A 27,429-nucleotide genomic window follows, 5' to 3' on the forward strand; every position below is an offset into this window, starting at 1 on the left:
CAGCAGTGGGAGAGATGCCCACTCCCTCCTGCCACCAAGCAACATTTCCCCCTCCCCCCCCACCGAGACCCTCTGACAGTAGAAGAAATGCCCACTCTCTCCTGTCACCATGCACCTCCCCGACACCGCCCCCCCCATGCCTCCAATGACCCCCCACACCCTCCCCCTTACCTGGCTTAGGATGGCTGGCCGGAGGGATGCCTATTCCCTCCAGCCAGCAGGCCCGTGTCTTCAAAATGGTAGGCCTTCCCCTCCCCAGTGCATCCTGGGATACACTGGGGAAGGGCCTGGCCTTAAACAACCTGGCCAATGAGAGCCTCAGGCCCAGTAGTTCCTGCAGGGTGATGTCACTGCTCCTTCCTCTTGCCAGTAAAAGCTGCACTACCTCTGCGCAGCTGATAGTGGCTCTAGAGCTGTGATTAACTGAGCCGGCAGGTCTCAAAGAGCTACTTATCAGCTGAGCCAGCATGGGGAAAGTGGCTCCAGTGAGTCCTGCTGGCTCAGCTTATCGTGCCTCTAAAGCCACACTCAGCTGAGCTGGTAGAGGAAGGACAGTAGCTACCAGCTCAGCTACGGGCTTTTTTTTTTCCTAAAATGGGTATACTTCTTGTGTCTTTGTTGTGTGTGCTGACTATACAAGCACACAACACATGCACAAACAATTACCAGAAGCTCCAGATCTGCTGGAAAATCTTGACTGTAAAAAGAGGGCATTCCCTTTTGAGCATTACAAGGAGTGCTCATTTAAATACTAATGAGCTCCTTGAACACGTTAGGACTAGGAGAAACACTGACAGCATGGGTAAAAGACTGGCTTAGCGGCAGGCTACAAAGGGTGATGGTAAATGGTATTCCCTCAAAAACGTCAAAAGTGACCAGCGGAGTGCCACAGGGCTCGGTCTTGGGCCCAATGCTGTTTAACATCTTTATAAGGGATTTGACTCAGGGACTTTGAGGCAAAATTACATTATTTGCCGATGACGCTAAACTATGGAACGTTGTGGCCAGGGCAACAGAACCTGACAGCGAAACCAGGCCCAACACTAAGGAGCAGGACCTACTTTTACTGGAACAATGGTCCAGTATTTGGCAACTAAACTTTAATGCCAAAAAATGTAAAGTAATGCATCTTGGAAGAGGAAATCCATGCAGAACATACACCTTGAATGGTGAAAACTTAAGAACTACTGCAGAAAGGGACTTGGGAGTACTCATCTGAGAAGACATGAAAGCTGCAAATCAGGTGGAGAAAGCTTCAGCAAAGGCTAGACAAATGCTGGGTTGCATCAGAAGGAGCTTTATCAGCCGAAAGCCTGAAGTCATACTGCCGTTGTACAGATCCATTGTGAAACCGCACCTGGAGTACTGTGTCCAGTTCCACAGGCCGCATTATCAAAAAGATGTGAAGAGGATGGAGTCGATTCAGAGAATGGCCACTAGGATGGTCTCAGGACTTAAAGATCTCCCATATGAAGAACGTCTGACTAGACTGCGTTTATATTCTCTCGAAGAGCGCAGAGAAAGAGGGGACATGATAGAAACATTCAAATACATCACGGGCCGCATTGAAGTGGAGGAAGAAATCTTTTTTCTTAAGGGTCCCACAGTGACAAGAGGGCATCCGCTAAAACTTAAAAGGAGGAAGATTTCATGGAGACACCAGGAAATACTTCTTCACCGAAAGGGTGATTGATCGATGGAATGATCTACCATGCTAGGTGGTCGAGGCCAGTAACGTGCTCAACTTCAAGAGACGATGGGACAAACAAATGGGGTCGCTACAGAGTTATGCTTGTAAAATAGATTCTCATGGGAGGGGGGACTCTTGAGTGGGCAGACTTGTTGAGGGAGGTCGGACTTGATGAGGGAGGATTCTTGAGTGGGCAGACTTATTGGGCCGCCGGTCCTTTTCTGCCGTCATACTCTATGTTTCTTGTAATGCATTTGCATAGGGTTCTCAGGGGCTGCTACTGGGATAGATAAAAGCCCCTGAGAACCCTTTTGAGCATCAGAGGCTAAGTTTCTGTGTCAATAAGACTGAAATTTAACGCGTCTTACTGGTATGGAAAGCTTTTGAGCATCGGGGCCTGAAACCTAAGGGCTGAATGAGCAGGTAGCTAACATTTGTGTGTGTATCAAGTAGGTATGAACACCAATAGGGGTTTTGTTTATTTTTTTAATGTGTACATTCTTATTGTAAAATGAGAAATACATGTACTTTTATTTGGCCCCAGATCACGTCTCCTTTGAATCTACACATTCCACAATAATTCTATGCATAAATCACTGTATTTTTGCAAGTTGAATTGCAGTGAAAGGCTTCTTAAGTCTTGCATTTAGCAGACAAGATTTCTATTCTTCTTCAAAGGACATTTTTTTCTGTATTGCAACTGAAGGGTAAATGTATCACTTTGCTTTGTTGTGATGTGTTTGGTCAGACCAAGATAACTTCTTGCGTTATAAGACAATTTGTCTTGCAGCACTCATTATGGCACACCAAATCTATGCAGTTAACTGGAAAAAAAAATCACTAAGCTTTGCTATTTCCATAGCAAAGGGTCAATGTTCTTCTGTTTTTAGAAATATCCCAATAACTATGTCCTTAAATTTAGAAATGCATGCTTTCTGTTAGTAGAAGATTATGTTTCAATCTCTTAAGGAGTTAAAGGACATGCGTTTAAAGCAAAACACATACATGCACACACACACAAAGATCCATACCTCTACAAGATGACTGAATGATAACTTCAATCAGTTTCCTTGGAGAGACAGTGACTCATTCAGCCCTAGCCTGATGTGTCATGCTGCAGCATTCTTAATAGAAAGCCCTCTGAAATCATAAAGTCAAGCTTTGCGCTATAGTGTCAAGAATAATGAAAATTTTCAAAACAAATTTCTATTCCATATCATGTTTCGTTAATGAACAACTTTATTTGACATTTGGCAGTGCAATAGTCTATTATTACACATACATGGCAAGGAGAAATTTATTTCAAAATGAAGGACCAGGTTCATAGTAGGGCTCAGCTTTGGTGTGATGTTCTCATTTTTCCTGAAGCCCTTTTGCAGAGAGCCAAATGTGCCATAATTTAGGTGCCTGGAGTCCCATGCACAAACACAAGAGCCAAGGATGCGAACAAATACAACAGGAATTTGTTGTCAAGTTGTTTCCTCCTCTGGTTCCACAGTTATTATAAGGAAAGTATGAGGGTAAATCAAAAAGTAAAGACAAAATACCGTATTTTTCATTCAATAATATGCCCCCCCACCCCCGTAGAGGAGGAAAAACCAAGGAAAAAAATTTGGTTCAGAATTTTTTTTTCTTGGTTTTCCCTCTACGGGGGGGGGGGGGGGGGGGGGGATGTGCACATCTGGTGGTCTGGTGCTGGGAAGCACGCAGCCCCCAGAACCTTTTTTCCTGCCAGTGGTCAATGCTGGACGGCTGCCTTTCTCCCTGCAGAGCGGCGCATAAGGCAGAAGCACGACCTTCGTGCTTCCTGCCTGGTCCCGCTCCGCTCCGTGATTGGCTTGCCATCAGTTCTTGCAATTCGCGAGAACTGACGGCAAGCCAATCACAGAGCAGAGCAGGACCAGGTAGGAAGCGGGAAGGTCGCGCTCCTGCTTTATGCGCTGCTCTGCAGGGACCGACCACTGCCAATGACCACCGCCAGAAAAAAGGTACTGGGGGGCAGGTGTATTCGCTCCATAAAACGCACCCACTTTTCCACTCTCTTTTTGGGGATGGAAAAAGTGCCTCTTATGGAGCGAAAAATACGGTACATTTAACAGCTTTAATAGAAGTAACTGTGAATAATTGAACATATCACTTTTCCACATAGTCCCCATGCAAGATGACACATTTGTTGTATCATTCAACAACTTCTGCATTACTGCAGAGAAGTTTATTGGCTGTTCCTGAAGCCAGGTGAGCACCATTTCCTTTACTTCATCATGCTTTGTCTTTTGTTCTCTGGGTCGCAGTGATGCACCCATGTCTCGTTGCCAATGACAATTCTCTCCAGAATACTCGTTCTTCATACCCTCTCAGGAACTGGGTTGGAACCTCCACACGCTGTTGCTTGTGCAGAGTAGTAAGCTGTTTGGGAACCTATCGTGCGCAGGCTTTCCTGCATCCCAAGTCACCATACATTAAGGCAAATAAATATCCATAACTGATATCCAAATCTACAGCCAGTTGAGACACCATTATTCATTAATCTTCTCTAATCAAGGCATCCGCCCTGTCATTGTGAACTTGTGTGCGCGCGATGTTGATGGCCAACCAGAACGACCTTCGTTGGTTACACTTGTTCTTTTTGCATTAAACCTTTTTACTCACTCAAACCTTTTGTTGATTCATGGTGCTATGTCCATACTGAGTCAATATCTGAAGGTGAATTTCCATAGGTTTCACTCCCTCTGCCCAAAGAGGGTGCACTACTGCACGCCGTTTTTTGATGGTGCAATCTTGCAATGGAGCGTCCATGTTTCTGACCTCATGGCTGCCACACAATTAAAGACCAAACGCTGCACTCTGTGTGGATGAACTATCCAACAGGCAATGTACAAGTAAGTACATATGTTGCATTTTGCTAGCTCTGTTCTGGTTAGCACATAATTTAACAATTGCCTTTAATTTTTGACTCACCCTCATATCTTTAGGTTATACTGATTCTTTACAGATGAGAGAGACTTGCCTGATGAACGGAGTTCCTGGAGAGGAGTATATGGAGGGATAAGAGAAAAATACTGAGGAGCTGCAGAGTGAATGCATTTGTAAGTCAATAAGAGGAGCTTGATCTATATGCAGAAATGGATAGGAAGCCAAGTGATTGAGAGGAGGGGTTATATAGGCATAGAGACTCTGGTGGAATATAAGTCTTGCAGCAGAATTTTGAATGGATTGAAGGGAAGAGCGATAGTTACATGGAAACCTGTGAGAAGCAAGTTGCAGTAGTCTAGGCGAGAGGTGATAAGGGTGTGGGTAAGAGTTTTGGTTGTAGGCTCAGAGTAAGGGTCAGATTTTGAAGATACTATAGAGAAAGAAACAACAGGTTTTGGTGGTCTGTTGGATTTGTGCAGCGAAAGAGAGAAAGGAATCAAAGATAGCCTCCAAGTTGCAAATGGATGAGACATGGAGGTTGAGAGTGTTATCCACTGACACAGAGTATGGGGAGAGAGGAGAGGTAGGTTTAGGTGGAAGGATAAGTGGCTCAGTCTTGGCCATGTTCTATTTTAAGTGGCGGTGGGACATCCAGGCAGCAATGTTAGACAGGCAGGCTGAGAGATTTCTTGTGTAGAAAGGTAGATCTGGGACTCACACTGTACCCCTCCCCTACCCCTTCTACCTGGACCCGAGCAGCAGTAGAAGTAGCCTCTCCACTCCTTGATCCTTCATTTCCCCCAAACTGCCCTGGTGGTCCAATAGCAATGTTGGAGCAGGAGCAATTCCAGGTCTTTCCTTCTCATGCTGGCTTGACTTTCAAAATGGTTGCTTCAAACTCTGAAATGGATTACTATGTTCATAAGGCAGAGTTTTTGTCTAAAGTTTTTGTGTGGTGCAGTGGTTAAAGCTATAGCCTCAGCACCCTGGGGTTGTGGGTTCAAACTCATACTGCTCCTTGTGACCCTGGGCATGTCACTTAATCTCTCCATTGCCCCAGGTACATTAGATATATTGTGAGCCCACTGGGACAGACAGGGAAAAATGCTTGAGTACCTGAATAAATTAATGTAAACCATTCTGAGCTCCCCTGATAAAAAGGTATAGAAAATTGAATAAATAAATAAATACAGCAAAATACCTAGCGAGTCATCAGACCTTATTCAGAGATTTAAATGAGATAGTTTCACATTCTGCTTCCTTAGCATCTTTATCATACTAGATCTGTTTATATACAAGCATTTTGTATATCCCTCAAACAGAATATATTTCCAGGCATTAATGCTTAAATCCTCACAGTGTGCAATATAGTGCTGTTCTATAAAATGAGGAATGGATTGTCTCAAAATTGCTGCCATACCATTATGTCTTCCAAGCATTCCTGATGCATCATCATAGATGGATTATTTAAAATGACCTTACCATTCTCTTCATATCATTAAAATAAAACTAGTTAATTACTGAAAATATTGCAATACTGTCACGTTATTAACTTAATAATTGCAACACACACAATGGAATTCCAACTTTCCTAAATTTAATGTACAAAATCAACATTTTGAAAACAAATATCTGCACTTTCATCAACCAAGAGTGTGTGGAAAGCTAGATTGCATTGAACACTTCAGATTTAAGAAGGCTATTTATGCAATCAATGACGTTAAACTCATAATTTTTAGTTCTTCAGATGCTGGAATTTTTTTTTTTTTTAATTTACAAAAACCATACCACACGAGTTAAGCATCAAATAGCATGAACACCATATGAAAAGAAAACAGTCAGTATAACCATTCCAAACAAAATCCCTCTTTCCTCCCTCTCCACATTGAAGCATCAGTGGAAGACACCCAGTTGTTCCTTCAAAGCGCCCTCCCATGATCCTTCTGTAAACAACTAAGGCAAGGAAGAAAGCTTCTCAGCTATCACAGTCCAGGTCCATAATTGATTAATATAATAATCATGTCTCTTTGCTATGGAAAATGCCAGTGTCCCCAGAGTTTAGACCTTTATATACCAATCACTCAGACTGGGTGGTTGGGTCAAAAACCAATGAGTAGCGATCAAACATTTTGCCGCAGCTAGACCTAATCTCAAAAGTTTGGTTTGTCATTTATATCTACACACATTATATAGTCCCAATAGACAGCTCTGTGGAGTAAATTCAATTGGTACTTGTAGCAATTCAGATGAGCAATTAACCACTTTTTTCCAAAACACAGTTATAGCAGGACACTACCATCCAAACATGCAAAAATGTACCTAAGTTGGAGAGACACTTCCAACAAGCATCTAACACTTGGGGATACATCTTTTTTTAAGCAAACTGGGGTATAGTACCACCTAGTAGGCGTACTCCTGCACCAGAACACAGGAGGTAGCTTCAATACAGATTTGAGACCATTCCTCCAGTGTAAAGGTACCTCCCAGATCCAATTCCTACTGCTTCATGTACGCAAATTTATATGGTTCCTGCCCTCTCAAATATTGGTACACTATTGAGATCAGTTTAGGTACCTTCCAGAAAGCCACCCACAAATTTTCCAGATATTCTGAGGTCATAAGGGAGACTCGGTCCCACTCCTGCACTTTTATAAAATGTTGAATTTGTGAATAAGCCAAGTAATCCCCATCTGGCAGTGCAAAACCACTTTGTAGCACCTCAAAAGAAACCAGGACCCCATTTAGTAATACATCCCAAAAGATCACCAAACCCAAGCTTTCCCATCTCTCAAATTCTCTACTGTTCTTTCCCACTGCAAATGAGGGTTCCTCTCTCAAAGCTACCAGGGTAGACACCCATGTACTTCCATCCCAAATCCTCTTAAGCTTGCTCTAAAGCCAAATAAGATGATGTAGAAAAAGATTCGCTATCTCAGCTTGGGGGAGCCTACAAAGTATTTGTTCCAGACATACTCCTAATTTGTCTTCAGCAATCTCTCAGTCAAATAACATATGTAGCTGAGCCACTTGATAGTATCATAATAAATTTGGGAGAGCTTTACCTCCCAATTCCCTGATAGTATACAGTCCCTTCTGGGTTAATCATGGATATTTCCCTTGCCAAATAAACTTACTAAATGTTGAATGCAATTTCTGTACCATAGATGGCGGGAGTGGTATAGGTAGTGTCTGGAACAGGAATAACAGACGAGATAAGACATTAATTTTCAAAGCTGCTATTCTCCTCCACCAAGACAGCCATAAACCAGTCCAATGCTGTAAATCAACTGAAATTTGGATCACCAGTTTAGAATAGATCAAGTCATACAGACTAGATACATCACAAGGTAAACAAATTCCCAGGTATCTAATCTCCTACTTGGCTCATCGGAAAGGAAAGCTCCATGCCAAGCTCTGCTCCTCCCTTTTCTCTAACATAATACTAAGGAATTCTGACTTATCCATGTTGACCTGGAAACCAGAAATGGAACCATAGTTTCTATAGAGTTCTAGTAAAATGGAGAAAGAAGATCGAGGATCACTAATATACAGCAAGATGTCATCTGCAAATAAAGCTATTCAATAATCTATTTCACCCACAGAAATCCCCCGCAAGTTTGGATGTGCCCTAATACTAATGGATAACAGTTTGATTGAAATTACACATAGATGAAAGAGGGCACCCCTCTCTTGTTCTGCGAGCTATGGAAAAAAATCTGTATATCCACCATTAATCCGAATAGTGGCTCTCAGACAAGCATTGAAAGTTCTGATCCATTCCCTAAAGTGCCTATCCAATCCCAACCATTCCATCACTGCCCATAAAAATTCCTAACTAACCCTATCGAACGCTTTTTCAGCATTGTTAGCTAACAAGGCAACCTGGGCCCTATGTTGTTGAGCACTGGTGTAAAGTCCGCCTTATATTATCTCCAACTTGGCACTTCTGAATAAAGCCAGATTGGTCCAAATGTATCAATCCGGGCAACACCTTGCCCAACCGAATAGCCAAAACTTTAGCTATGATCTTGGCATCTACATTTAAGAGAAATATCGGTCTATAACTCCCACAACCCGTTGGGTCCTTATTCAGCTTTAAAATAACTGAGATCCCGGCTTCCCCTATGGATTTAGGCAAATGTCTCTTCTCACACACCCCATTCACTACCCTCGCCAACAGAGATGCCAAAGGATTCTGAAATTGTTTGTAGTCCTGGGGCTTTCTTCAATTTTAAATTCTGTATAACCCCCACAATCTCTCCCACTGAGATAGGCTTTTTCAATTCCTCCCTCATCGTCTGAATTTGCAATGGCTGCAAAAACCAATCAATGCCCACATGTTCTATCAGACTATAAATTTCTGTATAATATTTGAGAAAGGTTTGGCCAATGGTAGCATCAGTGCAATGCTCAACCCCCTCAGGCTCTCTAATTGTAGTAATAGATGTTCTAGCTTGTTTAATTTTGAGAAATTGAGCCAACTTGGTGCTATCCCTATTAATATACTCATATAGTGCCAATTTAAGATTAGCCCTCCTAAAGTCTAGATCTTCCATTTGAAGAATATATAATTCAGAGTGCACTTGTTTAAGTTGTTCATAAACAAGGGGGTCCTGGTTTCTTTTATGGGCACTTTCTAATATCACCAAACATTCCCTCAAAATCAATGATTTTTGCACCCTGTTCCTTTTTTTCCAAGCTCCCCATTTAATCAATATCCCCCGAAGTTCGAACAACCACTTTTAGAGAATCCCATAAAACTGCATTTAAAACAGTCCTATTGTCGTTATGCTGGAGATAAGAATCTATTGTAGAGTGAATTTAGTCTATAACCTAGGGATCACCCAAGAGGGACTCATTCAGCCTCGAAATGTATACCTTTTTTACCTATAACCCCTTCAAAAGTAATCCTCACTGGGGAGTGGTTCGAGATCTGTATAGCCTCAATTTCAGCCCGCTTTATCTTTCCCCACAAATTCCTATGAGCCCATATACCATCTATGCAGCCATATGTCTGCTGTGCATAGGAGTAACGTGTATAGTTCTTCTGTGAGCCATGTAATAGTCTCCAGCAATCCATTAATCCAAGCGTCTGCATTAAAGTCAGCAAAGTTCTCCAGGGCTGTTTAGACAGAACCTCTCCCCAACCTTAGAATGGTCAAGTCTAGCATCAGAGCAACATTAAAATCGCCCCTAAAATTGCTCACAAAATCTAGGTCAGGTTGAAGAGAGAGAGAAAAAAAAACCCAAACAAAACCCTGATCCTGACCAGTATTGAACTATAAATATTGACAAATGGAACTGGTTTTCCCTGTAAAAAGCTCCGCAAAGCGAGGCATCTACTTGAGACATCACCCAGACCCCTCTTTATCAAGATGGCCAGCCCTCCCGTTTTTTTCTGCTCTCTCTCCTCCTGATGTGTCCAGATCTGTTAAAATTTAGAAGAACATAACAATACCGTATCTCTGGGTCGCAATGAGTCTCCTGCAAAAAACTAACATCCCAGCCCAACCTCTCAATCTCCCAAAACAACATACTTTGCTTTCCCAGACTATTCATCCCATTAACATTCCAAGACCCCAGCAAAAATGGTTTCTCCCCCATAACTCCCCCCCTCCCAGAACTTTGTGCTGATCTTCCTCTTCCCTGATCAGCCAATCCTGAGGAAGTGACATCTGCCACTAAAGGCCATGGTCCCCCCAATCTTCCACTCACATACATCAAAAGTTGTACCTATGTCTCCTTTTACATTCATAGCAATCACACCTCATACAAATACCTCCTCTAACATCCTCAACCGTACCCTCAAACATATCCATCCATCCCAACAGACAAAGTTTCCATCTCCCTCCAATCACATTCACAACACTCCTTCATCTAAAACAAACCAACAGACTGGCGCTGGGCCTCTTCATCCTCCGATTCTGACTGTCCCTGCACCATCTTTCTTTTTTCCGAGGCTCTGCCAGTCACCTCTTTGCACTGTTTCTCGCTTGTCTCCCCCCGTATATTTATACTTTTCCAACTTTTTTCAAGTCGCCATACTGTAAGGATGTAGGGGCGAGCTGGAAACAGTTCAGCACAATGTAGGAAGCAGTTTTAATTGCACTTAACGGTATTGCAGTATATAAACTGTTATTATTACTTTTCTCAAACACCCCGATAGAGCATTTGCTCTAAGCAGCCTTGTTCCAGGGTGATATCACTTCCTCACCATATGCTGGAATTTTTGTATATTTCTGTAGGCACTCATGAATTTCCTGCACAGACATCATGGATGAATTTAGCTTGGCAGCTAAGACGATATTTTTTGGTTTAAACCTTTAACTCAACAGTTCATTTGCTCCATAGCATAAATTCTTTCCTGTTATTCTGAAAACATTTATTGACAAAACCACCATTCTACTATTTATTATTTCTACAGCACTACCAGACGCACACAGCACTGTATATTAAATATGCAAGAGATGGTTTGTGCTTGAAAGAGCTTACAATCTAATTATGACAGACACATTGGACAAAAATGGTGAATCAATATATGTTGCTCATGTGGGGAAATACAAAGGTATAGAGGACTACAGAGAGAATGGCAAACAAATATGATGGTTTACAAGTTGGTAGGGTTAGGATTTAAATGCAGCTGTGAAAAAAATGGGCTTTTAGCCTGGATTTGAATAATGTCAGAGACAGAGCCTGACATACCAAGTCAGGCAAGTTGTTCCAGGCATAAAGCACAACAAGACAGAAGGAACAGAGTCGAAAGCTGGCAGTAGAGAAGAAGGGTACAGTCAAGAGAGACTTGCCTGATGAGCGGAGTTCCCAGGGCAGAGTATAGGAAGAGGGAAGAGATATTGTGGAGCTGCAGAGTGGAGCTGCAGAGCTACTTGTAGGTCAGTAAGAGGAGTTTGAACTGTATGTGGTAGTGGACAGGGAGCCCATGAAGTGACTTGAGGAGAGGGGTAACATGAGGATAAAGACTCTGGCGGAATATGAGGCTTGCATCAGAATTCTGAACAGAGTGAAGGGGAGAGAGATGACTTAGTGGAAGATCTATGAGAAGCAAGCTGCGGTAATCTAGGCAAGAGATGACAAAAGTGTGGATATTAGACCCAAAACTCAGAAGTTCTCTGTTCAAAATACTAAGCTTTATCACAGTGTTCATGCACGTTTGATGACTCACGTGACATTTTAGAAATCCATGTATGATCAATAATTCCTTCTTAAAAGTTGCACACTTATATACTCAGAGCACCAAACTTATCATCCTCAGGTTTGTGTTTTAACATTTTGAACGGTTTTACTTGCAGCAAGCTGAAAGTATGCTCTTCTAATGATCCAGAGGTCTGTAATGAATTGCATGGAACAAGCATGATCTCCTAATTCTGGGTTTGGCTGTAGTGAAGTGATACAAATGGCTTCTCTTCAGTGTGAGTACCCCTTGCAACAAACTGAACATGTGCTCTTGGAATGATCTGGAAGTATAAAATGAATTGACCGGGACAAGTATGACATTTGCTGGTCTCCGAGTTCCCGGGCCTGGCTGGGACAGTGGAGCGGTGTAACTAGCATTGCCCTGCCCTCTATGCAATCAATTTCCTCTTACAGCAAGAGGTCTATAATATGTTACCCAGAACTGGATGAAGAAGTGGTGTTATAAGTCTGGCCTGCACAAAAACATTTGCTCGGTGATGGCAATGTGCGTGCATGCATGCAGCTTAGAGGGAATACTGCTAGAGATAAGCAAATTTTGGCTACATTAAGGTAACTGGTAGTGCACTTGAGAATCACCGATTCCTCTTTAGAGGAAAAAAATTCTCAGTGTAAATAACAGTTAATGTTCCAAGTGAAACTTTAAATACAGGGCCTGATTCTAAAAATGGCATCCTGACTGGAGGCAGCAGTAGGCGTCCTAATGCCATCTAACAGACCAATAGGGATGCACTTTTTTTTTTTTATCAATGTGGTGTGCAACACTTATGCCAGAAGTGGCCTTTGGCATTCGTAGGCATGAGTCAGATGCCTTAAACAGGCCTGTAAAATGCTGGCCTACATTTAAAGGTGTCTGTACTAAAAATAGGCATGATTCTGGACACAGCGCCTAACGGTGATTGACATGCGGTAGGCACCCGTTTTGCAAGCGCAATTTCCAGAATCAGGCCCACAGTGTAAATGAATTGGACTGTGTAGTACAAGTAGCTGAAAAAGAGAAGCAGTTGTGTGGGGGATGGGATGGATTTATGCACTCACAAAAAGGGAGAGACATGAAAGATGGGGTATTAGTCTATTTCTCAAGCCCTTTAAAAGCACAATATTGGAGAGAAAATAATAGCAGTAACAATTAAAACAAAGAAACATACCTTGATCTCTGGAAGTAGCTGAATGAGGACATCTCATATGAAGCTTTCAACAAGCGGACCTTAACGTCCCCCTTGTGAAGGACACTTAAACTATACAGCTTCATTCTGCCCTCTCCTTCAAACTTTTTCCTTTGCAACCTCCTGGAAAAAAATGTAAGAATTAAACTGTGTTGAAATAAAGTAAGTTCTCACTACAACAATGCATGTTAGTGTTAATCAGAATAACAAAATTCTAGCAAATTAGTTATCACTGTAATCTTATGGTTGAAATAGCAAATTATTTCTGTCATATTGGAGCTAGCTTTTGTCAGGATGTCAATGAAAGATAGTGTCTTAAATAATTTTTAAAAAGTTCACAGATCAAATTACTTATTTCTATAAGGCTTGTGTTATAAAACATAGGAACTTCTGAACATCTGTTCAGCAAACAGGCTCTTCTTTGAACTCCAGCTTTTTATCAAAGTCACTGACAGGTAATACCTTCTCAGCATTCTAATGTGTGTGGCATGATTTGAAACACAGCGCTGAGTGCACATAATATGAGTGCTAATGCAAAGCTAAGTAATTTTACTGAAATATACAAATGAAATTACTATAAATGCTAAAAATGTTTAAACAAAGTCTCATTACGCTGAATTAGTGCATTAAATGAACAATATTACAAGAGATAAGAAGTTTTAGATAGATACCATTTTAGAATAAGCTATTGTTATAATTAAAAAGATAAAAAGAAAAAAGGAAATAAAGAGATTAAATATAAGGGATTGAATTAAATAATTTAGAATAAGGAAAGACTGGAATAAGGCCAATGATTGGAGCAAAGGAGCTGGACAACTACGCGGACTTTTCTAGTCAGTGAATACGACTTGCTTAGGCTCCGTGACTGAGGCTTTTTCCAGTAGTAGAGAGTTAAGTTGGATAGTGTATTGTATATGCACTTTTTCACAAAAGTGGGAGTATAAGATGTTGGGGGCGACATTAGCAAATTGCGAACAAGAAAGGGATTTGGGGGTACTGATTGACAGAACCCTAAAGCCTTCGGCTCAATGCGCGGCAGCGGCGAAGAAAGCTAATAGGATGTTGGGTATGATTAAGAAGGGGATCACGAGTAGATCGGAAGAAGTAATAATGCCACTTTATAGAGCAATGGTCAGGCCGCAATTGGAATACTGTGTACAACACTGGTCTCCATACCTCAAGAAAGACATAATTCTGCTGGAGAGGGTACAGAGGCGAGCCACGAAACTTGTCAAGGGAGTGAAGAATTTGAGCTACAAAGAACGCCTTAGGAAATTGGGACTATTTACCCTCGAGCAGAGAAGACTGAGAGGGGATTTAATAGAGACTTTTAAAATAATAAAAGGATTTGATATAATAGACCAAGAAGCAGCATTACTAACTTTTTCAGATGTGACATGGACAAGAGGTCATAGACTGAAACTGAGTGGCAGCAGGTTCAGGACGGATATCAGGAAGTACTTTTTTTACACAGCGCGTGGTGGGAATTTGGAATGCTCTCCCGGAGGATGTTGTGACAGAGATTACTGTTCTGGGATTCAAGCGCAAGTTGGATGCACACCTTCTTGCAAATCATATTGAGGGCTATGGCATATCTGGGTCTCCATTCTGCAGTACCTAAAGGGGCCTCCGCGTGTGCGGATCACCGGACTGGATGGACCTCGGTCTGATCCGGTGAAGGCTTTTCTTATGTTCTTATGTTGGTCTTTATTATTTTGTATAACTAAGTTTCAATGCCAGAAAATGCAAGGTCATGCACCTTGGCAGCAGAAATTCATGCAGGTCTTACACCCTTGATGGTGAGACCCTAGCAAGGACTGTAGCAGAATGGGACTTGGGGGTAATCATTAGTGAAGACATGAAGACGGCCAACCAAATGGAGAAAGCTTCGTCCAAGGCTAGACAAATCATCAGCTGTATCCGTAGAAGTTTTGTCAGCCGTAAGCCCGAGGTCATAATGCCGTTGTACAGATCCATGGTGAGACCACATCTGGAATACTGTGTACAATTCTGGAGGCCACATTACCACAAAGATGTGCTGAGAGTTGAGTCGGTTCAGCGTATTGCCACCCGGATGGTCTCAGGAATCAGGGATCTCCCGTATGAGGAACGGCTGGATAAACTGCAGCTATACTCACTTGAGGAACGCAGAGAGAGGGGAGACATGATAGAGACATTCAAATATGTCACAGGCCGTATCAAAGTGGAGGAAGATATCTTCTTTCTCAAGGGTCCCACGGCAACAAGAGGGCATCCATTGAAACTCAGGGGTGGGAAATTTCATGGAGATACCAGAAAATATTTCTTCACCTAAAGGGTGGTTGATCGCTGGAACAATCTTCCGCTACAGGTAATTGAGGCAAGCAGCGTGCCAGATTAAGACAAAATGGGATTGGCACGTAGGTTCTATTCATAGAGGAAGGAAGGGGTGGGTCATTAGTTTGGGCAGACTAGATAGACCGTGGCCCTTTTCTGCCGTCAGTTTCTATGAATTATATGGCTGTGACAGACTTCACCCCAAAACTACAAACAGACAGACCTTTTAACAACTGATGAATTTCAAGTGATCCCCTAATGATAAAAGGACCTGCAAGAGAATATGCAGCTAATGAAAATTCTCAGGTGCAAATCTCATAGTGTATAACAGGCATATGGTATAATGTCAGTTTGGGGGAAAAAAGATCTATAATTCATAGTGCTTTTAAAAAAAAAAAAAAATCGTGGTCACGGACAATAGGCTGAAGTAACTGAAGTGAAAGAGAAACCATATAAACTATAATAGATGAACGTCACTCTAGCAAAGTTGTGTATGGAAATGTTATTACAAGCCGAGATTCAAGCTCTGGCAAATAAATGAGAAAGCATAAAAATCCTACCAAAACAATCTAATCAAAATGTGGCATTTCCCATAGATTAATGCTGTGATTGATTATACAATATGTCTGGTATGTTAATCAACTGCAATCTTATTCACCCTTCTCTGTAATTATTATCAGTGAGGAAAGCAGAAATTTCTTATCTAGTTTTTAGTGTGCTACAGGTGGTAGTTCCTAATTCAACTGGGGCTAACGGCAAGTTAAAAAAAATTAATACATTGCTATGCTATACGTTCAAACACATTAGCCAAGCCCAGGCACCTCCCTCCATACTCCGCTCCTCGCTGTCTTGCGCCCACGGAGACTGTTCCCTCTCTCATCAACACCCATTATATCCCCTTCTTCCACTTATACTCTTGGGCGACCAAGCCCGAAAGTCCTGTTTCCTCCCCCTTCCATAGGTGTTGCTACGGGGTGGCAGTTCCAGAACGTCCGGTATCCCACCTCCCTTCCAGCGGGATCCAGTACCTCTTTCTCCCTCCCGCGCCCCACAACGCTGCACTCCGCCAATCTTCCGGTGGGTCGTGGCAGCGTCAGTGACATCACTCTACCTTCGGCCGGCCCCGGAAGCTTTCCCTTTGCTACAACTTCCCGTTCCTGCAGAGGCGAGAGACGCCATAAAGGGGAAGCTTTCGGGGGCCGGCCGAAGGCAGCGTGATGACGTAATTGACGCTGACACGAGGTGCTGCAACCCGTGGATTAGGGAAAGAAAGAGAAAGAGAAGGCAGTAAGGCTCCGCCACTGAGATTGATGCCATATCGCTGGACCCACAGGGAAATGGGGGTGAGAGAAAGACAGAAGCTGGGGTGGAGGGAGGTGAACGGAGGTGGGAAAGAGTAACAGACGCTTGCACCCGGAAAGGGCGTGAGAGAGAAAGGGTTAAAGGATCGTGGAATTGAAGGTACAACCAATTCAGTTGAGAGATATACTTTACTCTGGCGAGGAGGCCAAGGGATAGAGAGGGAGAGATGCTATAACATGGGGAGGGGAGGGGGGGGGGACAGGGGAGTGAAAGATGCTGGTTCTAGGGTGTGAGTACAGGAGAAGAGGAAGAGAAAGGGGAGGTGTTGGAATGAGAGTGGGCATGGAGAGAGAAGAAATATCAAATGGGCAAACGATCCTAGAAAGAAGAGTTGGAGGGAATGTGGAGGGTGGGGATAAGGGAAATAAAGATGATGATTGGGGGAGGGCTGAAGGGTAACAGAACAGATGGATGGGACTGGTAGGGAATAAGGGAACAAAGTAGAAGATGGATGGGAATGTGAGGAGAAAGAAGGGGAACATAGCAGAAGATAACGGGACCTGGGGTAGGGAAACAGCGGAGGATGACTGGGACTTGGTGAGTATAGGAGAGTGTTGGGGAGCAGAGCAGGAAATTATGAAAGTGAATTTCAAGGAGATAGTGAGTACTTGGCATTGCAAGACCCCCTTAGTTTGGATGACTATTATGGTGACTATTAAGGATGAAAGGATTGCTGTTTGATTTCAGCCAGAATTGCTTGGGTGAGAGTGACAAAACTGGCAACTCATGGTGGGTAGTTTAGTGAAAAATTTAGGAAATCACAGAGAAAAGGAAACATGTATTCAGGGGTCTCCTGCTGAAAGTTTATGCAACTGGGGAGGAACAAAACAATAGTTTACATAAAGTAACTTAGAGCTTATGAAAATCAGTAATTGACAGAGAGGAAGGAGTACTTAAGTGGGAACTTATCTGATAGGTTTCTCTATAGTGATATGCTACTGGGTAGAAACTGAAAAGAAAAGATAATTATTTGAGCACTTTATCCATTAGCTGAGTCGTTAAAGAAAATTTTAAGTGATTTTAATGTGTTTTTAATTAGAATATTTAATAAATGCACTTTAACTGTGTGGGAAGGTGTGGCTCAGCTGCTGCCTCTGCACCCAGAGGCCATGAGATCAAATCCCAGTGCGGCTCCTGTGCAGCTCCTTGTGACCCTGAGCAAGTCACTTAATCCTCCAGTGCCCACCACTTTGAATGTCAGCTTTGAATGCCAAAGCCACAAAAAGGCAGTATACAAGTCCCCCACTCCCTTAACTGATCCTGGTCAAGTTTTAAATGGTTTTAAATTTTGCTGAATGCACTTTGTTTATTTATTTTTTAGCATTTATATACCATTTATAGTCTAGTGGTTTACATTCAGGTACTCAAGTGGTTTTCGTTATCTGTCCTTGTGGGCATACAATCTATCTAATGTACCTGGGGTAATGGGGGAATTAAGTGACTTGCCCAGAATCACAAGGAATAGTGTGGTTTTGAACCCACAACCTAAGGGTGCTGAGGCTGTAGCTCTAACCACTACGCCACACACTCCTCTTTAAACTGAGATTCACCAGAGTAGAATTCTGAAATACTTTTGTGTGTAATAAAACTTGTTAATTTTAAACTGAACTGGTGTGAAGGTCTCTTCCCTACTAGTTTTTACTGGGCACCCTACACGCACCTGAGAGTTTCTTTAAACATCTGTAGTGTATTAGTGGTTCTTGTACAATCCTATTCTATTCCTTGACAAGTAGGTAGTCAATCCCATCTTTTGTAGGAAGCTTCATTTACATTTACCTTAGGACTGCCTTCTCACTTCAGTTGTCTTCATACAAGCTAGTCTTATCTGCTCATAGAAACATAGAAGATGACGGCAGAAAAGGGCTCAGCCCATCAAGTCTGCCCACTCTCTTACCCACCCCCTGTCTATGCCCTAATGACCTAATTTCCTTATCTTGACCCTCGTAGGGATCCCACATGGGTATCCCATTTATTCTTAAAGTCTGGCACGCTGTCTGCCTCGATCACCTGCACTGAAAGCTTGTTCCAATGATCAACCACATTCTCTGTGAAGAAATACTTTCTGGTGTCGCCATGCTCATGTTTGCTTTTTCTCTATCTTCAGTATTTTCATGGCTTTGCTTGTTTGTGCTGCAGAGGTTTCCCACAGGGACAGTTCTGGTTGCTGGAAATTGCAGACTTTACCAGCAAAGTATGCTTCCAATGGGTTGGCTGCTCTGGTATTGAGGTGGAAGAAGACATCCTTTTCTTTACAGAACCTACAGCAACAAGAGGGCATCCTTTAAAAATCAAGGGTGGGAGATTTCATGGTGACATTAGGAAGTATTTCTTCACCGAAAGGGTGGTTGATCGTTGGAATGATCTTCCACTTCAGGTAGTTGAGGCCAGCAACGTGCTCGATTTTAAGAAAAAATGGGATAAACATGTGGGTTCACTTCAAGGAATTGCTTAGGGAGAAGGGTTCTTCGAGTGGGCAGACTTGTTGGACCGATGGCCCTTTTCTACCATCATACTCTGTTTCTATGTTACCTGGACAGCTTGCATTCACAGATTGGAGCTCAGGGACCATTCCCTTAGGAGCGTTGCTCACCCTAGGTTCGTCCGCTAATGGGTTTCAGCACAGACTGCGTTGCTGTGTAGTGGTGTATCCAGGATCAGGATCGACTGCATTCCTCCACCCGTTCACATGTGCGGCATTTTCGGGTGAGATGGAGGTCTCCAGCTTGAATAGTGGGCCCAAGAGGCAGTCAGAAGACCAGCAGTCTAAGTTCCAAGGCTTGTTGAGGCAGAGGATCTCCCTGTAAGCTGCTTCAGCTTCCATCTTGCAGCTCCCAGCACACAGCATGGCATAGTGTGTAGCAACAGGCTGACAGCCTATGAAATTGATTTTGTGGGGTCTCCAAATTGATATTTTAAGGGGTTTCGGAGTTAGCCCTAGGTCTCCCCACCCTAAAAATCTTAAAATTGCCATATTTTAGGGGTCGTTGTAGTTTTCACGGGCAGTTTTATTAGTAAAATTGCTCCCATGGTGGCCATCTTGGATTTTCCAGATCTGAATTTAAAGCTTTTTTTTCCCTACCTCTACAAGCTTTGTTTTTGCAAGAAAACACTGCTAGATTCCTCAGTGCAAGATACTTTGGATTCATGTCCTGTTTGTGGCAGATGGCTGACAGGTGAGCATCCATGTTCCACGTGGTACATGAGGGGGTTGAAGTAGCTTTAGCCCCTTCTGCTCCCACAGGGGGTTCTAACACTCAGTCCATCCGAGGCCGGTTTAAAAAGATGAAAATGGACCCAGGGGACACCGCAAGTGTGTCCCCAGCAAACACAGTTGCGATTTTGCGTCTAAAGCACGCAAATCTTCCAGGAGCTCTAAGAAAGACTCGCAGGAGGCAGCCATCCCTCAGGACTAGGGTTCCCCCCCCCCTGCACCAGAGGTCATTAACATGCTTGTTAAGGCTTATCTGGCCAAGAAAAATTTGCCAGGTCTGCCTACAGTGGCATCTCTGTTGGTTTTGGGGGTTTGTCCTTCCCAGGACATGGGTCTCAAGCAGAGGGACCATCCGAAGTTGAGGAATGATCCACTGACGGACAATTCAGATGATCCAGATGATGTGACCATGCCTTTGACTACTCAGGCAGGCACCGCCACACTAGGGGATTTGGCTTCAGTCACGAATCTCCAGGATCCAGATCTGGGGGATACCTGATCATAGTGAGGATCCCACGGTGCAGAGACTATTTAAATCTTCTGCATTGGTAGGGATTATTTTAGAATCACTTCAGGAGCTAAAATTGGAGTCTTAACCAGTCCTCAGCAGCACACTTCTCATGAATAACGCGAAGCTGCAGTCTTTCTCCGTTTCTGACTATCCAGACATTATGAAAATGCTCATAGATCACTGGGAGGCACCGGAGGGTCATCAGAGTTGCCAAAACCATGTCCAAGCTCTGTCTGATGTCGGAAGCCTTTAATCAGCTTTTTTATTCTCCAAAGACAGATTCCTTGCTGGTGCAGGTCACCAAGCGTACTTCTCTACCCAGTGAGGGCAAAAAACCATCACACTTCAATGACGCACAAACCTACAAAGCTATTTTACCTATGTTAGGCTATGTCCATACGGGAAATAATGTAATTTAAACCACCACGCTAACCCCCGCACTACGCAAAAAATAGTAACGCCAGCTCTATGGAGACGTTAGCATGTAGCACGCGCTAAAACCGCTAGCGCACCTTCATAAAAGGAGCCCTATGTCTTCTCGGAAAATACGGCAAATTTTAAAACACCCTATGTCCACTGTCTATATCTCTAAATCTGTATGCTATGACTATACTGTAAAAGCTGAAATTTATACCTCTATGTACACTAAGTTTGTCTTACTTATACTTTGAATGTAATCTTGTAACCCATTCTGAGCTCCTTTGGGAGGATGGACTAAATAAATGAATAAATAAATAAGAAGGACACACAAGACTGCAGGATTGATTTTGTGCTGAAAAAGCTTTTTGATTCTGTGGCCTCAGGTTTGAAAGGGGCCACAGCAACATCCTTTGACCCTAGAGCTTGTCGCTCCAAGCTGCACCATCATCCTGACATTAAGGTGCTTCAGGATCTTTCCTTTTTGGGTTCTGTCATGGACTATGTGGCTGATGCCCTGTGTGACTTATTCAGAGTGGTGAGCAAACTATTGGCATTTTCTATCTCTGTGCGCTGGATGTTGTTGATCTGGCAGTGATCCAGTGATTCATCATCTAAGGTAGGGGTGTCAAAGTCCCTCCTCGAGGGCCGCAATCCAGTCGGATTTTCAGGATTTCCACAATGAATATGCATGACATCTATTTGCATGCACTGCTTTCATTGTATGCTAATAGATCTCATGCATATTCATTGAGGAAATCCTGAAAACCTGACTGGATTGCAGCCCTCGAGGAGGGACTAAGGCGACCCTCAGTAAGCTGCCCTTTTTTTTATTGAGATAAAAAGGCTGCTTTGCTGACCTCATTGGAATAACTACAAGACGGCATTGTATCTTCCAAAACAGACAATATTTGTTTATTGGTAGTATAAAAAGTTACAATATTACAGCAGCTAAGGCATAGCACAAAAATATATAAAGTATTGTCAGTTCAGAATATACAATGGAGAGAAGAATTTGCACTCATATGCTTAGCAGGGGGCTAGCAGTTCCCCGTAGCATAAATAAGAGAATCTTTCTCTGGCTTTTCTTAGAATGCACGTGTTTTTTATACAGAGAAATTTTTCCTTTGTTCCAAAAAAGGCCATCCCCGAATTCTAGTTATGTACTTCCCTATTGGTACATAAAAATAATGTACAGCTAACTCTTACCTATCGTCCACGCCTCTCTCTCACCTCCACACCCCACACCCCAGTAAAAGGGGGGCCTTACAGAAACAGAGAACTGTTGCTGAACTCTCATCTTTCAGCACGGAGACTTGCATCTACTAATTAGAGGTTTTACAATTCTATGCATATTCGAGTTGGTGTCCTTGTAAGATGAAAAGTTGGCAAAGAGATGGCCTTTCAACAATCCAGCTGTCTGGTTCCCATAGCTTGGTTCAGAGACAGAGAGTCCATGGTTTGGTACCAAGTTCTTTCATCTTGTTACACCCACATGAGCAGAGCTCCTTGCTCATTATAAATGGTTTATGGCTTTTTAGGGTGTTTGGCATATGAAGTCATACAGCAGTGATAACAGGATGCCCAGACTAAGTGACCAAGGTCAGAGCCACTGTCCAGATATTGCTGGACATACTGTAGCTGCCAAAGCACTCCCAGTAGAAAGAAAGGGACCATTTGAGTCGAGACACTAGCCTCTGAGATGTGAAGAAAGGGTTCCTTGCAGCACAGAGCCTGCTGCTTTGACACCCTTCTCGTTGAATTCACAGCTAAGAAGAAAACTGTCATATCAATCAAGTATGCCTCCTCCAAAGGTTCATATGGGGCTTTGTAAGTGCCCGCAGGATCAAGAAAGACTGTCACACTGGAAGGCAAAGATGCAAGGCTTCCTTCAAAAATCTGGATACATCCAGATGGGACGCCAAAATGTGCTTGTTTAACTGTGCTATGAAGCAGGAAAGTCCGGCTTTCTGTATCTTAAGAGAGCCAACTGCCAGGCCTTTCTTCACACTGAAACTGGTGTAGTCACCGGGTCCGAGCAATGTTGCTTTCACCAGGTCCTTAAACACTTCCAGGCCTTCGCATAAGCTGCTAATTTGGACTGCTTCTTAGCCCTCAGGAGCATGGCAATAACCTCAGGAGACTAGCCTTTATGCTCTAAGGCTTCGCGCACAATGCCACATTTCTCCCTCCATCACTATGTCCAACATTCCTCCCCCTTGCATCCCATTCAATCTGCCCTCTCCACCATATCCTGCATTTCTCCCTCTCATCTTTCTAGTCCCCATGCATCTCTACCTCACTCCTCTCTATGCCCAATTTTCCTTTCCCCATGTGCACCATTTCTCACATACTCATGCCCATCAATTCTTCCTTTCTATTCCTTCCCTCCTATGTCCCAAGTTAGTGCCCCCGTCCTCCCTTCTGTGTCCCAATTTCATGCCACCTTCCTTCCTTCTGAGTCGAGTTTGTTCTCCCTCCCCTCCCTGCCTTCCAGCCATCGTCCCAGAATCATGCCCCGGAATACTCCTCCCCCCTTCCTTTCTCCCTTTATCTCAGAAAGATTGTGTTCCCTTACTTGTTTGAGCTGCACTCACTCCATCTGCCTTCAGTGGCTCAGTTGGGGGATGCGCAGGCAGTGCGAGTCACATGCTGCACGTGGCTGACCCACAAGCCTTCCGTCTGCCGTCAGCGAGAAGGTTTCCGGGTCAGCTTCATGCAGCGTGTGAACCGCTGCAGGCTGCGTGTCCCCCCAACAAACCACTGAAGGCAGAAGGAGCGAGTGCAGCAAGGATGTAACTGGGAACCTCTCCCCCCCCCCCCCAATAACCTGGAAGGCTTTCCTCTGAAGTCAGCTCTGACATCAGAAGGAAGCCCCATGGGTTAGCTTTTGGAGAGGGGGCGGGCAGGTATCCCCAGCAGTGGCTTCAGTGGGTGGGGTGGGCATTAAGGAGAGGGATCCCCGGAGGCAGTAGTAGCAGCAGCAACGCTGTTTTGACAGACAAGCCGGCAGGGAATATTCTCCATGGCGGCCATGCCGCATACCTCCAAGGGTACGCATACCACATGTTGAGAAACACTGCCATAGGGGACCCCTAAGCCTGCCTCAAGATGAAAGATATAGCCTGCAAGTGGGTTTTGAGGCTGCCTCCCCAGTTTATGCCCTAGACCCCTCAAGTTTATGAAAATCATTTCCTAGGTCAATATAAATGCCTTCTGAACATCCTTGTGAGTTTGGCCTTAACAGGCAGTAGAGACATTAAATAACAACTTCCATTTAGATTTAAAGAGGCTACCTTAATGGCTCATTCAGGTAGCAGGCTATTCCTGCCCACAACAGTTGAACCTTATATGCCTAAAATGTACAACTCAATCCCATCACCCCAGGCTGGCTGGGAATAATCCACCCTTCTATCTTACTGCACTGTATGTCTGGAACAAATTGTTTGATTCAATATGTCAGGCTCCAAATCTGGCAGTGTTCAGATCCAGATACAAAGTCCACTTCTTTGAAGATGTTTTCAATTTCAAACTCTAACCCACCTTCTAAGCACCAATATCTGTCTTATCATTCCTTCTATAATTATCCCACCTGAAAACAGTGTATTGAAGGACCTTCTTATCCAGTTTGTCTGTCTTGACTAGATTGTAAGCTTTTTTGAGCATGGACAGTCTCTTCTGTGTTTGATGTAAAGCGCTACATATATCTAGTAGGACTATAGAAATGATTATTAGTAGTAGAGAGATATTACTTACACCTCTAGAGATGATCATTTCTTAATAGCAATCACTAGTGACTGGTGTTAAGGGCTATATTAGGTTATGAAGGTAGCCACAGTTCATAATTCCAGAGAAGCTAAGGGAGGGGAGAATGAAGAAGGTTTTTCTTGTAGACCCCAGCCCATCAGTTCTGGCAGATGTACATTCCAAAAACAGATATTCTAATCAATAAACAGAAAATAACATTTCTTTTTCTACCTTTGTTGTCTGGTCATTTTATTTTTCTAATTATGTTTGTTCTAGCTCTGGTTTCTGCTTTCTTCTCTATCTTTCTTGCCAGGGTTTCTTTGTCCATTTGTCATTTCTTATCTCTCCATGTCTACCATCTAATTTCCCCCTGTGTCCCTATCCTCCCACCATTTTGAGTATTCCCTTTTTCTGTGTTCCTATTCTTGCCATCTAGCATCACCCTTCTGTGACCCTATCCCTCTCATGTGCCCTGTATTACCCCTCATGTCCAGTATTTCTTTCTCTCCCCTTCCTCTAAACCCCCTTATGGGAATTAAATGTTTTCTCTCTCTCTATTGTCCCCCTCCCTGAAAATTCAGCAAGTGCATGTCTTCCCTCTTTCTCTCTCCTGGCTACTTCCTCCCCCAGTATGTGTCCCTCCTTCCCCCGCAGATCTTGGTATTATTTGCTTTTCTCACCCTCTGCAAAGGAGATTTGATTAACAGGAGCCAGCAGGATTGGGCTTGGCCTGTTACCTGAAATTAAGCCAGTAGGTAGAGCTTGTCACCATATTGATTTATTCAGTCAGAGACTGTGCTTTGAGTATATCAAGATAGTGGCAGCATTAGGAGATGGCTGCAGCATTGTCACATGACACTCTCCTGTAAATTAAACATCCTTGTCCCCCCCCCCCCCTATCTTGGTGGGTTACACTTGCCCTAGATTTCCAGCAGCAGTAACACACTGACTAGCTCACAAGGCCTTCCTTTTGCCAGTCCTGCCTCCTCTAATGCTACTTTCTGTTACCAGTGGGGCAGGACTGAGAGAAGGAAGGCTCTGGCCAGAGGTATCCTATTTTCAGCAGTGCTGCTGCTGGCAGTTTAGGGTAATTTTAAAGGACCATCTGGTTGGGGGGAGGGGGGAGAGAGATGGTGAACTGTGGAAAAGGGTACGGAGAGAGTCACCAGATTGTGAGAATGGGAAACAAGGAACTAATGCTGAAGGGAAGGCGTGTGAGCTGTAGAAGGGGTCTAAATGTGTATGTTACATGCCTAGTGTATGTGACTTGGCATGTCTGTGATTCTATAGGTGATCTGTCCCCACAGTTGTATGTGCATGCTTACATTTATGTTATTTGTGTTTTTATTATATAATTCAAGCTAACATTTGTAATTTCTGATTTCATAGGCCGCCCCTTACACGTGACTCAGTTCCTCCAGCCCCTGAGAGACCTGTTAGGCTCATGTTTCTGCTCAAGCACATGCTCTCACCCTATTGGTAGTTTCCTGGTCCCTCTAGACTTATGGGTATTCTCTGCAAAGCAGACTTTTCCATCTTGGGTTTAACAGCAAACTGTCTTCAGCTTTCTGTCCCTTTCTACTTGAGAAAGCACTGTCTTTTTCACCAAAGCGGCAAATATCCTTTTACCAGACCCAATATCCTTCCTGCATTGAACCTCACTTCTGTTCAATCAGCAAGCAGACTCCCCTTTTCCATTAATGTTTAACTTCTATCTCTGCAATAATTTAGAATCCATATCTCCAGCCACTCATCCATCCCTTCAGTCTGTCATCCAGCTGATCAGCATCCAAGCTCAAGAATTTATCCTGCCTAGGCAGAACTCTTGTTGTCAACTATGCATGCAATAAGTTGTTTCACTTATTTGCAATAAACAATTGGAGATTAAGAATGCAAGTCTTCTTTTGGATGTTAACATGGTTTATTAGACTGTTTAAATAATACGTGGATACGTACTTGTGAGAGTAGCTCAATAATGTGCATGGAGAAGGCAACATAGGCACTGTGCATTATGCTATACAATAATAATAATAACAGCTTATATACCGCAATACCGTGAAGTTCTATGCGGTTTACAGAAGATTAAGGAAAGGTAACAAATTGAATTGACTTTAAGAGGGGAGGAAGAAAGAGAATTAATAGTACAGGAAATTCATTGTTGAGGAGAGAGTGATCAAAAGGACAAGCTAATCGCTATAGAGGGGAGAGAGAAGAGAGGATCAGTTGTCTAGATGCTTTAGGAACAAGTGTGTTTTTAGACGTTTCCTAAATTCCCCATAAGTAGTGGGCGAAAGCAATTGTTCTAGTTCTCTACCCCACGATGCTGCCTGGTGTGAGAGAAGGTGTTCATGGTGTTTTTTCAGTTTACAACCTCGAACTGGGGGAGAAACGAAATTGGAATGTGAACTTCTCTTGTGTTTGTTGGCTGAGAAGAAGAAAAGGTCAGTTATGTATTTAGGGGCAAGTCCGTGTAGTGCTTTAAAGCAGAAGCAGGCAAATTTAAACTTTACGCACGCCGCCATTGGTAGCCAATGCAGCTGCCGGTAGTAGGGTGTCACGTGGTCAAACTTCCTCAGCCCAAAGATCAGTCTGACTGCTGCATTTTGCATCAATTGTAAAAGTTTGCATATTCTTTTGGGAAATTGCTAAATAAGCGATGTTACAGTAGTCAAGTAGACTTAGTACGAGGGATTGGACTAGGGTTCTGAATGCCGATGTATCGAAGTAAGCTTTAATGGATCTGAGTTTCCAGAGAGTAAAGAATCCCTTTCTGATTAAGGAGTCTACCTGGTCTTTCATGGTTATGCATTGATCCAAAGTTACATCTAGTATCTTAATGGTGGGCTGGATAGGGTAACTAAGTTTATTGATACATAGTGGTGATTTG

The 27,429-nt window shown here is 43.2% G+C and overlaps 2 protein-coding genes across 7 annotated transcripts in view; one reads left to right on the forward strand and one right to left on the reverse strand.

The window, feature by feature from the left end:
• The window catches only part of YKT6 (YKT6 v-SNARE homolog), a 46,918-nt gene extending 30,453 nt beyond the window's left edge, over positions 1-16,465 (reverse strand). Inside the window, exons 1-2 of one of the 2 annotated variants that reach the window (XM_033948274.1) lie at positions 16,323-16,465; positions 12,961-13,101 (exon numbers count right to left, since the gene is read on the reverse strand). In XM_033948274.1, the coding sequence (XP_033804165.1) occupies positions 12,961-13,064 (104 nt within the window). In that variant the 5' untranslated portion in view covers positions 13,065-13,101; positions 16,323-16,465. The other variant, XM_033948276.1, reaches the window with a different exon arrangement.
• A 20-nt stretch (positions 16,466-16,485) lies between these two features.
• Positions 16,486-27,429, forward strand: part of GCK (glucokinase) — a 110,685-nt gene continuing 99,741 nt past the window's right edge. The window contains exon 1 of one of the 5 annotated variants that reach the window (XM_033948271.1): positions 16,486-16,637. The gene's annotated coding sequence lies outside the window, so the exon portion shown is untranslated. The other 4 variants (XM_033948266.1, XM_033948272.1, XM_033948268.1 and 1 more) reach the window with 4 other exon arrangements.

Source organism: Geotrypetes seraphini, chromosome 6 (genome assembly GCF_902459505.1).
Source record: "Geotrypetes seraphini chromosome 6, aGeoSer1.1, whole genome shotgun sequence".
In the NCBI taxonomy this organism is placed as follows: Eukaryota; Metazoa; Chordata; class Amphibia; order Gymnophiona; family Dermophiidae; genus Geotrypetes; species Geotrypetes seraphini.